We start from the raw sequence: 12,572 nt of genomic DNA on the forward strand, positions 1-12,572 counted from the left end.
ATCCTAGAAATACTCAGAGAAACGCTCTATGGCGTTGTGGATAAGGATGTTCGCTACGGGTGCTGTGCTGGGTGTGAAGGAGATGAACTCAGCTCGAGCTCTGCCACCACCAGGTGAAAATGGTGTCGCCGTGTGGGGAACATGGAGCTGTCCTGGAGGGTGAGGTTAAGGCAGGGATGACAGAGGGCACAGGGCCCCAGGGAAGCTCGGCACAGGTCCCACTCCAGGCTGGGGGCAGAGGGAACTAGAGAAGGCCTCCTGGAGGAGGAGGTACCTACTTAAGTCTTAAATGATGAGCAGAAGTTATCCCAGGGACAGTGGGTGGGAGGCCATCCCAGGAGAAAGAAGAACTTGTGCAAAGTCTGGGAGGCAAGAGAGAACAGGGTCTTTTCAGTAAATGAGGAGCAACTGGGTGTCACCTATTTCGGGGTGTGAGAAGTGTGGCAGTGAGAGGTGAGGCTGGAGAAGTGGTGGATTTTATCCCACTGGTGATGAGGCGGCCACCGAAGGGGGGTGGTGACACAATCAGGGCAGCTCCTTAGGAAGATCCTGAGGCGACTGTGGGATGTGGGTCTGGAGAGAGAAAGGCTGGGGGACGATGAGGAGCCAGGAGGCAGCAGAGGGAGAGGGACGAGGGGTGAGTGGGGACCAGAGGACTCAGGCTGGCTGGATGTGGGGTGTCAAGGATGACTTTGGCTTAGGGGCTGGATGGATGGTGACACCATCGCTGGGATGGTGGTTACACAGGAGGAGCACCAGGTGGCCTGACACCCTATTCATTTTATGGGGTTCCCTATAAACCAGCCCACGTGGGAGGATGACGCAGGATCTCACATGAGGGCTTATGAGTCAGATTTCATCCCACTGCCCCCTTGCCTTTAAGGCCCGAGGGTGGGGCTCTCTGTGACTGCCCATGTCCCCACCCTACAGAGACCCCTACACCATAAGGACTGGGAGCTGCAAAAAGGGAGTGCAGTAGCAGCCCGCTAAGCAGGCCAGCCTCACGACGGACTCCCAGGGCGTTTCCTGAGACCTCAGCCTCGGGATGCCAACCCATGGACCCCTGGGACACCCAGCACCCCCTCTGACCAAACTCAAATCCACCTGCATCAGAAAACTTGCCAACAGTTGGGTTTACCAGGCCCTTTTTGCGCCAGGGCGCTGCAGGCTCTAAGGACACAGGCAGGGTGACATCCAGTGAGTTCAAGAGCTGGTGGGACAGATGGCCAATAGGCACGAAAAGATGCTCATCATTGCTAAGTATTTGAGAAATGCAAATCAAAACTACAGTGAGGTACCACCTCACACCAGTCAGAATGGCCATCATTAAAAAGTCTACAAGTGATAAATGCTGGAGAGGGTGTGGAGAAAAGGGAACCCTCATACACTGTTGGTGGGACCGTAAATCAGTACAGCCACTATGGAGAACAGTATGGAGGTTCCTCAAAAAACTAAACATAGAGTTGCCATATGATCCAGCAATCCCACTTCTGGGCATATACCCAGAGATAACTATAATTCAAAAAGATACACGCACCCCTATGTTCACAGCAGCACTATTTACAATAGCCAAGACATGGAAACAACCTAAATGTCCATCAACAGATAAATGGATAAAGTAGATGTGGTATATATAAACAATGGAATACTACTTAGCCAGAAAAAGAATGAAATAATGCCATTTGCAGCAACACAGATGGACCTAGAGATTATCATACTAAGTGAAGGAAGTCAGAAAGAGAAAGACAGATATCATATGATATCACTTATATGTGGAATCTAAACTATGACACAAATGAACCTAGCTATGAAACAGTAACAAACTCACAGACATAGAGAACAGACTTGCAGTTGCCAAGGGGGAGGTGAGGCGGGGGAGGGATGGACTGGGAGTTTGGGGTTAGCAGATGAAAACTATTATATATAGAATGGATAAACCACAAGGTCCTACTGTATAGCACAGGGAACTATATTCATTATCCTGTGATAAACCATAATGGAAAAGAATATGAAAAAGAATATATATATATATATATATATATATATATATATATATATATATATATATATATATATGTATAACTGAATCACTTTGCTGTACAGCAGGAAACACAACATTGTAAATCAACTATACTTCAATTAAAAAAAAAAAAAGAGCCTGTGGGATGCAGGTGTCACCTACCCAGACGGACTTGCATTGTCTGGAGAGCAGGCGGTGATAGCTGGTTTGGGGGGGGTTGGGTTCCAGGGGCCTGGAAGAGGGGTGAATGGGGCGGGTGCCCTCAGGCTGCCGGGTTTGCATCTGTTTACCAACCAGCACCACAGAGTGTTTCACTGCTTCACTACTTTAACTATGACCCTCTCGTCAAGTGTTGACGTCAGAGGTCCCTGCTTCACCCTGTGGGTGGGGGGAGGCATGCTCCTGTGGTCCCATCCTACGTCATGCTCGCTTGGTCCCAAACCACTCCTCCCCTAGCAGCACCTGGGAAGCCCAAGTAATGATCCAGCCTCCCTCTGCTTGGTTGGTCTCAAGCTGACCCCTAGGGGACAGCTGGGACACAGCAGGGCCCTAAGGGCTGAGCCTGCAGGATGAGGATGTGCCCCAGGCAGGCCCCCTCAGCTCCCCCCAACCTGAGGAGCTATGGTCTCGCCCCTCGTGGCCTTTAGCCAAACGGAACCCAGAGCTGCCCAGAGCTGCCCAGACGGTGCAGGAGCCTGAGCAGGGAGGGATTCATTCACAACGCGGGGCCTCCAGGCCTTTGCAGCCCCTCACTGTGGGAGCCCACCGGTCCGCAGGCTGGCTTTGCGCTGTGCCCCCTCACCCCTCCCAGCACCGAGGAGCCCGTCGTGAGGAAGAGAGCCCCGGCCCCCCACGCTGCCCACCGGGCGCTCACGGACAAGGCTGCCCAGTGCGTCCAGTGATCAACAGTCACCTCGCTGGGCTCGACCACCCGAGCCACCTGTAAGGGCCAGACAGGTCGGGGGCAGAGAAGAGTTCACCAGGAGGGGCTTACACCGAAAGTCCCGAGAGAGGAGATGAGGGGGGCACTGGGGTTGCTGGGATTCGACCGACCTGATCTTTCTGCTTTTCTGTAACCTCCAGATTTTCTATTGTGGAAAAAACAATATTGCTTTAAAAAGAAGAGCACTCTCGGGACTTCCCTGGTGGCGCAGTGGTTAAGAATCCGCCTGCCAATGCAGGGGACACGGGTTCGAGCCCTGGTCCAGGAAGATCCCACATGCCACGGAGCAACTAGGCCCGTGCGCCACAACTAGTGAGCCTGCGCTCTAGAGCCCGCGAGCCACAACTACTGAGCCCGTGTGCCACAACTACTGAAGCCCGTGTGCCTAGAGCCCGTGCTCCACAACAAGAGAAGCCACCGCAATGAGAAGCCCACGCACCACAACAAAGAGTAGCCCCCGCTCGCTGCAACTAGAGAAAGCCCGCATGCAGCAAAGAAGACCCAACGCAGCCAAAGATAAATAAATAAATAAACAAAAAGAAGAGCACTCTCTCCGAGGCCAACTCCTCCACGCCTATCTCTCCCCTTTTCTCCACCTGCCAGTGTGGCCGGCCTAGTGCGGAGGCCACAAAAGCAGCCCACAGCTGCAGGAACGGGATCCGGCCCTGGTACCGCTGGCTGGTGCGGAAGCCCGGCTAGGGCTCCACTCTGACCTCCAGCTCCTCACATGCAGGCCTTTATTCTGAAACACCGGTAACCAAGGGTGAAAGATGCAGACTTCAGCACCATTTCTCACACGAATCTCTAAGACACGGCACTGGGAGGAAGGGGATTCTCACATATTAGCAGCCTGTTTTCTCACTGAATTTTCACAAGACGGGTATGGCGAGCCCTGTTTCACAGGCTCTGAGGAGTTGAGAGTAACGTGCCTGGGTCTGCAGGGCTCATCAGTGGCCAAAGCGGGGTATGGACCCAGTTCTGAATGATCCCACAGCCCACCTCGTTACCCCATTTCCTGTTCAATCCACGAGGGCCCCACTCCAAGACTCCCAGGACACTCAGTGTCTGTCCTGCATTGGGGTCCTCTGCTCTGGTCCTGGTCCCATCAGTCAGGCCCAAATGCATCTTCACCCCACATCTGCTGCCCCCTGAGGCAGGCCTGGAGCCCTCACTGCTGGCCTCTGCACCTCTTGGAGCCCAGCTCTCTTCACTCATCCCTGAGGGCACAGCACCCTGGGGTCCAACCACCTGAGACCTATCTTGGAGGCCCTGGTACCCAGCTTGGGTCTCTGCCACCTTTGAGCCTTGGCCTTCTGTAACACCATTTTGCTGGGCAGCTCTGGGCATTATGGCCCTGTCAAGAGGGAAAAAAAAAAAAAGCACAACCTAAAAGTCAAGAATTACGCTTTTTTTTGGCTGCGTGATGGCACGGCATGTGGGATCTTAGTTCCAAGACCAGGGATCAAACCTGCGCTCCCTGCAGTGGAAGCACGGAGTCTTAACCACTGGACCTCCAGGGAAGTCCCAAGAATTATGTTTTATTTGGCAGACTTACTGAGGACTTAAGCCCAGGCAGATAGCTCTGAGGGACTGTTCCTAAGAGGTAAGGAAGGAGCCAGGACATACAGGAGTTTTGCAAAAAAACCAGGTAGTCAAAACATCAAAAGATTACTATTAATTTAAGAAAGACAGACATCTCAAGTTCATGAATTTAGCGCTTTTCTATGTACGGGAAGATGCAAGAGTCTGGGCTCACTGAAATCATTCCTTTATATGCACCTTAGCTCTCTAGGGCCAGTACCCTGTTTTCTCCATCCTGAAGCCCCTCAGGGGGCACCATTTGAGGGGGGAGCCCCAGCTGGAGTGGCTGATGGCGTGATGGCCACAACATCCTTTGTTACCGATATGGCAACCTACATTCTTTGTCCACAGCCCTCTGTAGGGACCCCCTCCCCCAGTCCCAGCCCTGAGCCCACCACCCAGCTGGATTCCAAGAAGTATGCCATTGGCCAAAGTGACCTCTTGGTCCTGGGCCTCCTTCAGCTATAGAAAAGACTCATATTTTAGGGTCCAGATGAGGCACCAACCAGAGGGTGGAGAAGAGGTTTTGGAGCTAGCCTGGATGACAAACCAAGGAGATCCTCTTCCAGCCCTGGGGTGTCTCCGCCAGAAGGGACCCCAGAGACTGTCAGTACAGGCATCATGAACTGTATTCGTCTGTAAGATGCCTCTGCAAGTGTTTGGGAAAACGATGAAAGTTTCATAATAAACAAACCATTAGGTGATGATGGCAGTAAGACAGAGCCATGGGGACTGTGGTCCTTGTCCCACTTCCTGGAACAGAGCTCCTAAAACCCTTGGAACTTCCTGGGCGATAGGAGTGACTTTTATTATTCATAAGGAGTCCCTTTCAACCCCACCTGAGTTCATGCTAATGAGGTGACTCAGGTGGGATCCCCAGAGAGCCACAGGATGGGGCTGGTCACCACAAAGACCAAACTGGTGATTTGAAGTTGGGAACTTTAAGCCCCACCCATGCCCACCTGCAGGAGGTGAGAGGGCTGCAGATGGGGTCATACAAACTCTAGAGCAATGAGACCCGGAGCTTCCGGGTTGGTGACACACTGCCGTGCAGGGACGTGGTGCCCCTGGAGAGTGCCCCCGCCTCCCGGCCACATACCTTGCCCTGTGCGTCTTTCCTGAATTGTATCCCTTATAATAAAGCAATAATCATAAACAGAGTGTTTTCCTGAGTTCTGTGAGTTGTTCTAGTGAACTACGGAACCTGAGGGGGGTTGCGAGAACCCCGCATTTGTAGCTGGCCCCAGCAGAAGTGCAGGTAGCCTGCGTGTCCCGTCTGTGGTTGCTCCCAAGCGGGGCTGAGGCTCTGGCCCTGGGGCCTGCACCACCTCTGGGCAGTTAGTGTCAGGAGTGGATTGGATTGCTGGACACCCAGCTGGTGTCGGAGAAAAGAGAAAAATTGTCACCCTGCCTGCTGTTGACCTCGAGCCTGCCACTCTCCCTCTGGAGCTCAGCTTCTCCTTGGGACCTCAGAGTGGGGGAAGGTGCCCTGTGAGGACTCCCAGCCCCTACACCCTCTGCTGTGGCTTCCCAAGGGGCTGCACTGCTCCAGTTCCAAAATCTCTTTCTTGACTTTGAAGCCAAAGGGCCCTCAGAGGGGGCTCTGGGGTCTCCCTGACACCAAAAAGGTGAAGCAAAGGCAAGAAGACGGAAGACCAAGCAGGGCAAGGCGGGCGGCTGGAGGCTCCCCACCCATCCGCGGCGGCCGCCCCTCTCACCTGCTCCACGCAGTCTGGGATCTCCAGCGCACAGGGCAGTGTCCCAGCGCTCTCCACGGCCAGCACATCCTTCAGCAGCTCCTCACAGCCTGTGGATGGACAGACAGCGGAGGGTCAGAGCCTCAGCCCAGTCCGGCAGCTCTGCTTCTTTTTTTTTTTTTTTTTTGCAGGATCTTAGTTCCCCGACCAGGGATCGAACTTGGGCCCTTGGCAGTGAAAGCACAGAGTCTTAACCACTGGACTGCCAGGGAATTCCCTGGGCAGCTTTGCTTCTGATGAGTAAGCCTTGGGTGGGTACGGCTGCAGGGAGGCAGAGGCCCCAAGTCTCCAAGAGACCAGCTGATCATTCAGAGGCAGAGATGGGGCACCCAGTCTGAAGAGAAGCGAGTCCAGGGCTGGGCAGAGGGAGCCGAGACAGGTCCTTGCCCTCCAGATGTTCTTCCACTGGGACTAACACCATCAGGGAACACACAGAAGACAGACTCCCAGTTGCAGAGGGGAGGCTGGGGCAAAGAGAATCCAGGAGGCCTTCCTGGAGGAGGGGATATAAGAACATACTCCCTGCCTGGCTCACAGGGACTCCAAACACACACAGTCCGGGGCTGCGAGGCTGAGGCCCTCTGCAACCCTGCAAACTCCAGAACATGGAAGGCCACCTTCAGGATGGCGCTACTTGCTGCTGACTCATTACACAGCTGGCCTCCCTCCCCTGAACAAATGCCCCCAAATCATAATGGACAAAGGAGGTGTGATATTGTGATTTATAAGAAATACATATTTGGCCTTCATCTACAGTTTCTAACTCACAGCTCCCAAAACCCTCAGAACTTCCTAAGTGTTGAGAGTGACAAAGGTATCTTTTTATGTTAATGAGGTGACTTGTGGACCCACCTAAGGATGGGGGCTGGCTGCCAAGAGAACCAACCAGGTGATTAGAGGGCTGGACCTTTCAGTCCCAACCTCTGACCTCTGACCTCCAGGGAGCGGCGAGGGCCTGGAGGCTGGATCAATCGCCAATGTCCAATGATTTAATTGATCACGACTATGATGAAGGTTCCACAGAAACCCAAAAGGACCAGGTTCAGAAAGCTTCCGGGTTGGTGACCACATGGAGATTTGGGGAGAGTGGTGCCCTCCGGGAGAGCATGGATGATCTGCACCTTCCCCCATACCTTGCCCCACGCACCTCTTCCATCTGGCTGTTCCTGAGTCATATCCTTTTGCAATAAGCCGGTAATCTAGTAAGTAAAATATTTCTCTGAGTTCTGTGAGCTGCTCTAGCAAATTAATCCAACCCAAGGAGGGGGTTGTGGGAACCTCTGATTTACAGCCAGTTGGTCAGAAGCATAGGTAACAGCCTGGGCTTGTGACTGGCGTCTGAAATGGGGGTGGGGAGATAGTCTTATAGGACTGAGCTCTTAGCCTGTGGAATCTGATGCTACCTCCAGGTAGATGGTGTCAGAATTGAGCTGAATTCTCCTCGGACACCCTGCTGGTGTGAGAAAATTGTTTGTTGGCATGGGAGGAGCCCCTCACCTCCACACATTGGAACTGGTCTCGGAACAGCAAACAGGAGGTCAAACCTGCAAAGCGCCAGCACAGGGCCGTGCCGGGCACAGTTAGTGGCGGCCCTATTGAGTCAAACAACTCCATTCAGAAACCTTTCCTGGGGCTGCCGTGTGCGGTCCCCCCAACCTCTCTGCTCACTGCCTTTCGCCCCTCACTTCTATGCAAGGAATTCCTGCTTCCTTCCCACCCGCCCAGACTCTGAGGGACCCCCCAGGCAAGGCTTCGTGCTGCTCTGAGCCACACAGACAGGGAAACACGGCATCCTCCACAGATAACAGCAAGGCCCTGGGACGTCCAGACGTAAACTGTGCTCTCCTCACAGGCTGGTGAGCTGGACCACTCTCTCCAGATGAACAGTTCAGTACTGAGTGGCCACACTCTGATTCCTGCAGGTGTCTCATAACTGCCTTTGAGTGGGGGGAAAACAAGAGGGATTTTTATATTCCCCCACTAAAGGGAAGAAAGGAAGGAATTCGGAGGAGTTAGGAGGAGGGAGTGGGGAGGAAACAAATGAAGGAAATTCAGAACGGAGGCAGGGAGATGAGGGGACCAGCTCTGTCCAGGTCTGCCTAGAACCGTCCTGGTTTAAAACTGAAGTCCTGTGTCTTGGGAAACTCCTCAGGAGTCTGATCATCCTTGAGGGAGATGACTTCCCTCAGGAGATGGAGGGGGAGAGAGGAGAGGAGAGAAGGGAAAGGAGAGGAGGGGAGAGGAGAGGAGGGGAGAGGAGAGGAGGGGAGAGGAGGGGAGAGGAGAGGAGGGAAGAGGAGAGGAGGGGAGAGGAGGGAAGAGGAGAGGAGGGGAGAGGAGGGGAGAGGAGGGGAGAGGAGAGGAGGGGAGAGGAAAGAAGAGAAAAGAGGAGGGGAGGGGAGAGAAGGGAAAGGAGAGGAGGGGAGAGGAGAGGAAGGAAAGGAGAGGAGGGGAGAGGAAAGAAGGGAAAGGAGAGGAGGGGAGAGGAGAGGAGGGGAGAGGAGGGGAGAGGAGGGGAGAGGGGGGAGAGAGAAAGAAAAGGGAAGGGGAGGGGAGGGGAGAGGGGGGAGAGAGAAAGAAAAGGGAAGGGAAGGGGAGGGGAGGGGAGGGGAGGGAAGGGGAGGGAAGGGAAGGGAGCTGTTCTCGGGAAGGGGACAGACAACGGGAAGGGTAGAAATGCCTGGATGCAGGTGTGGGACCGCATGGCAGAGGTTCAGTGACACCCACAGCCCCTCACCAGCGGGCACAGCTGTGGGAGCCCAAGACCCTTCCCCTCGGCCCCCCTGGGGGAGTCAAGGGCAGAGCCTACTTCTGGAACCCATCCTGGGCTCCTGGGACCCCTGTAAGGGGTAATCTGAGCTGAAACCCAAGCCATGCCAGCCTTCCCAGCCAGACAGGATCCTGGGAGCCCCTAGGACGCCCCTCCCCCCAGAAGACCTCACCTTTCATGGCGAACACCCCTCGGCAGAAGTCCTTGAAGTTGATTCTCCCCAGGTCGTTGGGATCCAAATACTTCACAAGTTTTTCCACCTGTGGAAAGGAAGGAGGGACAGGTGTGAGGCTCCCAGAAATGCCCCAGAGAGTTCACAGAGCTGGCGTGAGGCTGGCCAGGGAGGCTGGGAGGGAGGGAGGGTTTGTCACTTGAACCAAGGGGACGCCAGCAGTCCCCTTCCTAGCCCTGTCCTCCTCGGCGGGGTCAGCACCGGCCCCAGACAGCGGTGGGGCCACTTTATTCTGAGGCTGACAGACAGCACGAGTGAGGAAAATCAAATCCATCACCGCAGTGCTCAGAACCCGGGTTTGTTTGGCCTGAGCTTCCGTCTCCAAGTTATTTCTCAAAGACTGGCACGTGGAAAACAAACACTGATTTTTTTTAACTTAGCAGTTTCTTTCATACAAAAATAATACAAATTCACTGCAGAAACTCTAGAAAAGACAATGTATCAAACCCCTCCCCTTGGGCTTCCCTGGTGGCGCAGTGGTTAAGAATCCGCCTGCCAATGCAGGGGACACGGGTTGGAGCCCTGGTCCGGGAAGATCCCACATGCCGCGGAACAACTAAGCCCGTGCACCACAACTACTGAGCCTGCACTCTAGAGCCCGCGAGCCACAACTACTGAAGCCACAACTACTGAAGCCCACGCACCTAGAGCCCGTGCTCCGCAGCAAGAGAAGCCACGACAACGAGAAGCCCGCGCACCACAATGAAGAGTAGCCCCCGCTCACAGCAACTAGAGAAAGCCCGTGCACAGGAATGAAGACCCAACACAGCCAAAAATAAAAACAAATAATGAATTGAAAACAAAAACAAAAAACCTCCCCTTTCCCACTTTTCTTTAAAACACATAGTTCTAACCACTTTTTTTTTTTTCTAGTTCTGAGACACCCTTGATCTACAGGGAGGAAATAATTATGTGACATACATATCCATTATTTAAAAATTACAAATTACAAATCAAGATTTAAGGCAAAGCCAATTATGGTCAAGATAGCAGCTACATCTGCAGAATTGTGCAGGAGGAAGACACCAGGGTCGTCTCTCTGTCTTGATCTAGGGTCTGGCTACACAGTGAAAACTCACTGAGCTGTCCACTTGTGGTCAGTGCACTTTTCTGTCCTATTTGTACCTTATACTTCAATAAAAAGTGTTAAAAAAATAAATTTGTAAATAAGGTGTAGCCCAAAGGAATCTGCCATTCCTGATGTTGGGAAGTTTCTCCCCTACTTAACAGTATATCAGAAACACCTCCCCTCCCTGCCCAGTGGGTACCACTCACATTTTTAGTGGTTATAAAATATTCTGCTCAGTAGATATACCATAATTTACTTATTAACCACCCATAATAGTTGGGCATTTTGGTTATTTCCAACTTTTTGCTGTTACAACTCATCTTTGGGGGGTTCTACAGCTGTGCGAATGACCAATGGACTCCCCGGCCTTTTAGAACCTTGACTTCCTGTTGTTCCATATCCCACCTCAGCCACCCAGGCCCCTTGGCCACAGTGAGGACCCAGGCATCACCGTTGCTTGTCCCTCCTCCAACATCACTCACTCAAATGTACTACTCCCTGACTGCATCCTTCCTCCCTTCCCACCAAACTCCTCAACATGGCCTACAACACCATATATTTTCTGGCCCCTCCAGCCAAATCTCCTCTCACTGTTTCTTTCACTCACTGCATTCTAGCCACACTGGCCTTCAGTCAGCTCCTCAAGCAAGCCAAGCTCTTTTCTGCCTCAGGGCCTTTGCACATGCTGTTCTCTATATCTCAAATGCTTGTCCTCCCCATTCATCATCTGGCAATGTCTGTTTATCCCACAGGTCTCCATTTGTACCTCTATGGAATGTTTCTCCTGGACAAGCCCATCCTGCCCATCTAATTAGGGCCTACCCCACTGTTACCCTGCCTTGTAGCACCCTATACTTTTCTTTCAGAACCATTTGTTGCAATATGTAATTATATGTTTATGTGATAGTTTTATTAATTTGTAGCTTCCCCCCTACCCCTCTAGAAAGTAAGCTCCTTGAGATCAAGGATCATGTTTATTTTGATCACCACTGCATACCTTGTAGCTCCCACCATTACTGGCATGTAATAGAAGCTTCATAAATATTTGTTGAATAAATGAAAATAAATGGTTCTACAAGACATCTAAGTTTTTAAGCCTTTTGATAACAGTTGCCAAATTGTTCTCTGTAAAGATGTCTCAATTTAGTCTTTGATCAGAGCATCTGACTTCAAACTTGTGAGCTCTGGGTATTTTTTCCTAGTTTTTGTCAATGGCCGATTTTGTCAGAACCCGTTTTTTCCCCCTGAAAGTTCCAATACCTGAAATGCAGCCTCTTGATATTTCTTCCAGAAGCCCACTTCTAAATCAACCTGTAATTTAGTGGCAGCCCCTCTACAGCACACCTGCATTCATTTACTTATTTATTCAGTAAGGACGACTCGGTACCGCCTATAAGCCGGGCACTCTGCTGGGGGGTGATGGTAGTTGCTGGCCCCTCTGGCTAACCACACACGGTCACGTGGACACACACGTGCACACACTCTCACATGCTGGTGGTCAGGCACCTTGCCCCTCTCCCCCGTAATCACCATCAGTATCTAAAGCACAGTCGGGCAAGGATGAGCTCTTTCCCAGAGTCCTTTGGGGCTGGGTTGCAGGTGGAGGGCATGAAAGCACTTTGGAAACTGTAGACATAGCATGTAGGGAAAGGATTACCGTCACTGTTGTTATTGTTAATACTGTCACGGCAGACACCCTCCAGCCACCATACCGCCCACCGCATTCTCCGAAGCCCAAGCCATCCTGGGGGATTCACCTATCCACAAGGACCACGTTTCCTGCATGCCCACAGTACACTTTTCTAGTGCGGCAGTTGCAGCAGGGGTCTGAAGCCCGCTCCAATTACGGGGACACACCCAGTGGGGTTTGGAAGATGAGTGAGCAAGGGAAGACCCTATACAAACATCCCTCCTCCCTCCCTGACCTTGGTGGCCCTGAGCTTGTACCTCTGTCCCAGCTGACCCTGCTTTTCCACTCAGGTGTGACTCTGGGGGTGAGGGGTGGGCAGAGGCTGTGCATTGTCTCTCTGTGACCCCCCCCCTGAACCTGGCACCTAGCAGGCCCTTGGGAAAGGCTGGAAGAATTCCAGAGCAGGAGGAAGGTGGCTTTCTGCCAGCTCCCGCCCTGGCTGGCGCCTCCTCAGCATTGCGGCTGTCCCCACCCTCCCAGCCAGGCAGCCTCTGACACTGCCAGGCAATG

At 52.8% G+C, this 12,572-nt stretch overlaps 1 protein-coding gene across 1 annotated transcript in view; it reads right to left on the reverse strand.

Moving 5' to 3' along the window:
• RAB11FIP4 (RAB11 family interacting protein 4) overlaps positions 1-12,572 on the reverse strand; it is a 121,026-nt gene that overhangs the window by 76,421 nt on the left and 32,033 nt on the right. The window contains exons 2-3 of the mRNA XM_082371283.1: positions 9,244-9,331; positions 6,263-6,351 (exon numbers count right to left, since the gene is read on the reverse strand). Coding sequence (XP_082227409.1) covers positions 6,263-6,351; positions 9,244-9,331 — 177 coding nt within the window. The remainder of the gene's footprint in view (positions 1-6,262; positions 6,352-9,243; positions 9,332-12,572) is intronic.

The sequence above is a fragment of the Balaenoptera borealis genome, assembly GCF_965194805.1.
Source record: "Balaenoptera borealis genome assembly, chromosome: 20".
In the NCBI taxonomy this organism is placed as follows: Eukaryota; Metazoa; Chordata; class Mammalia; order Artiodactyla; family Balaenopteridae; genus Balaenoptera; species Balaenoptera borealis.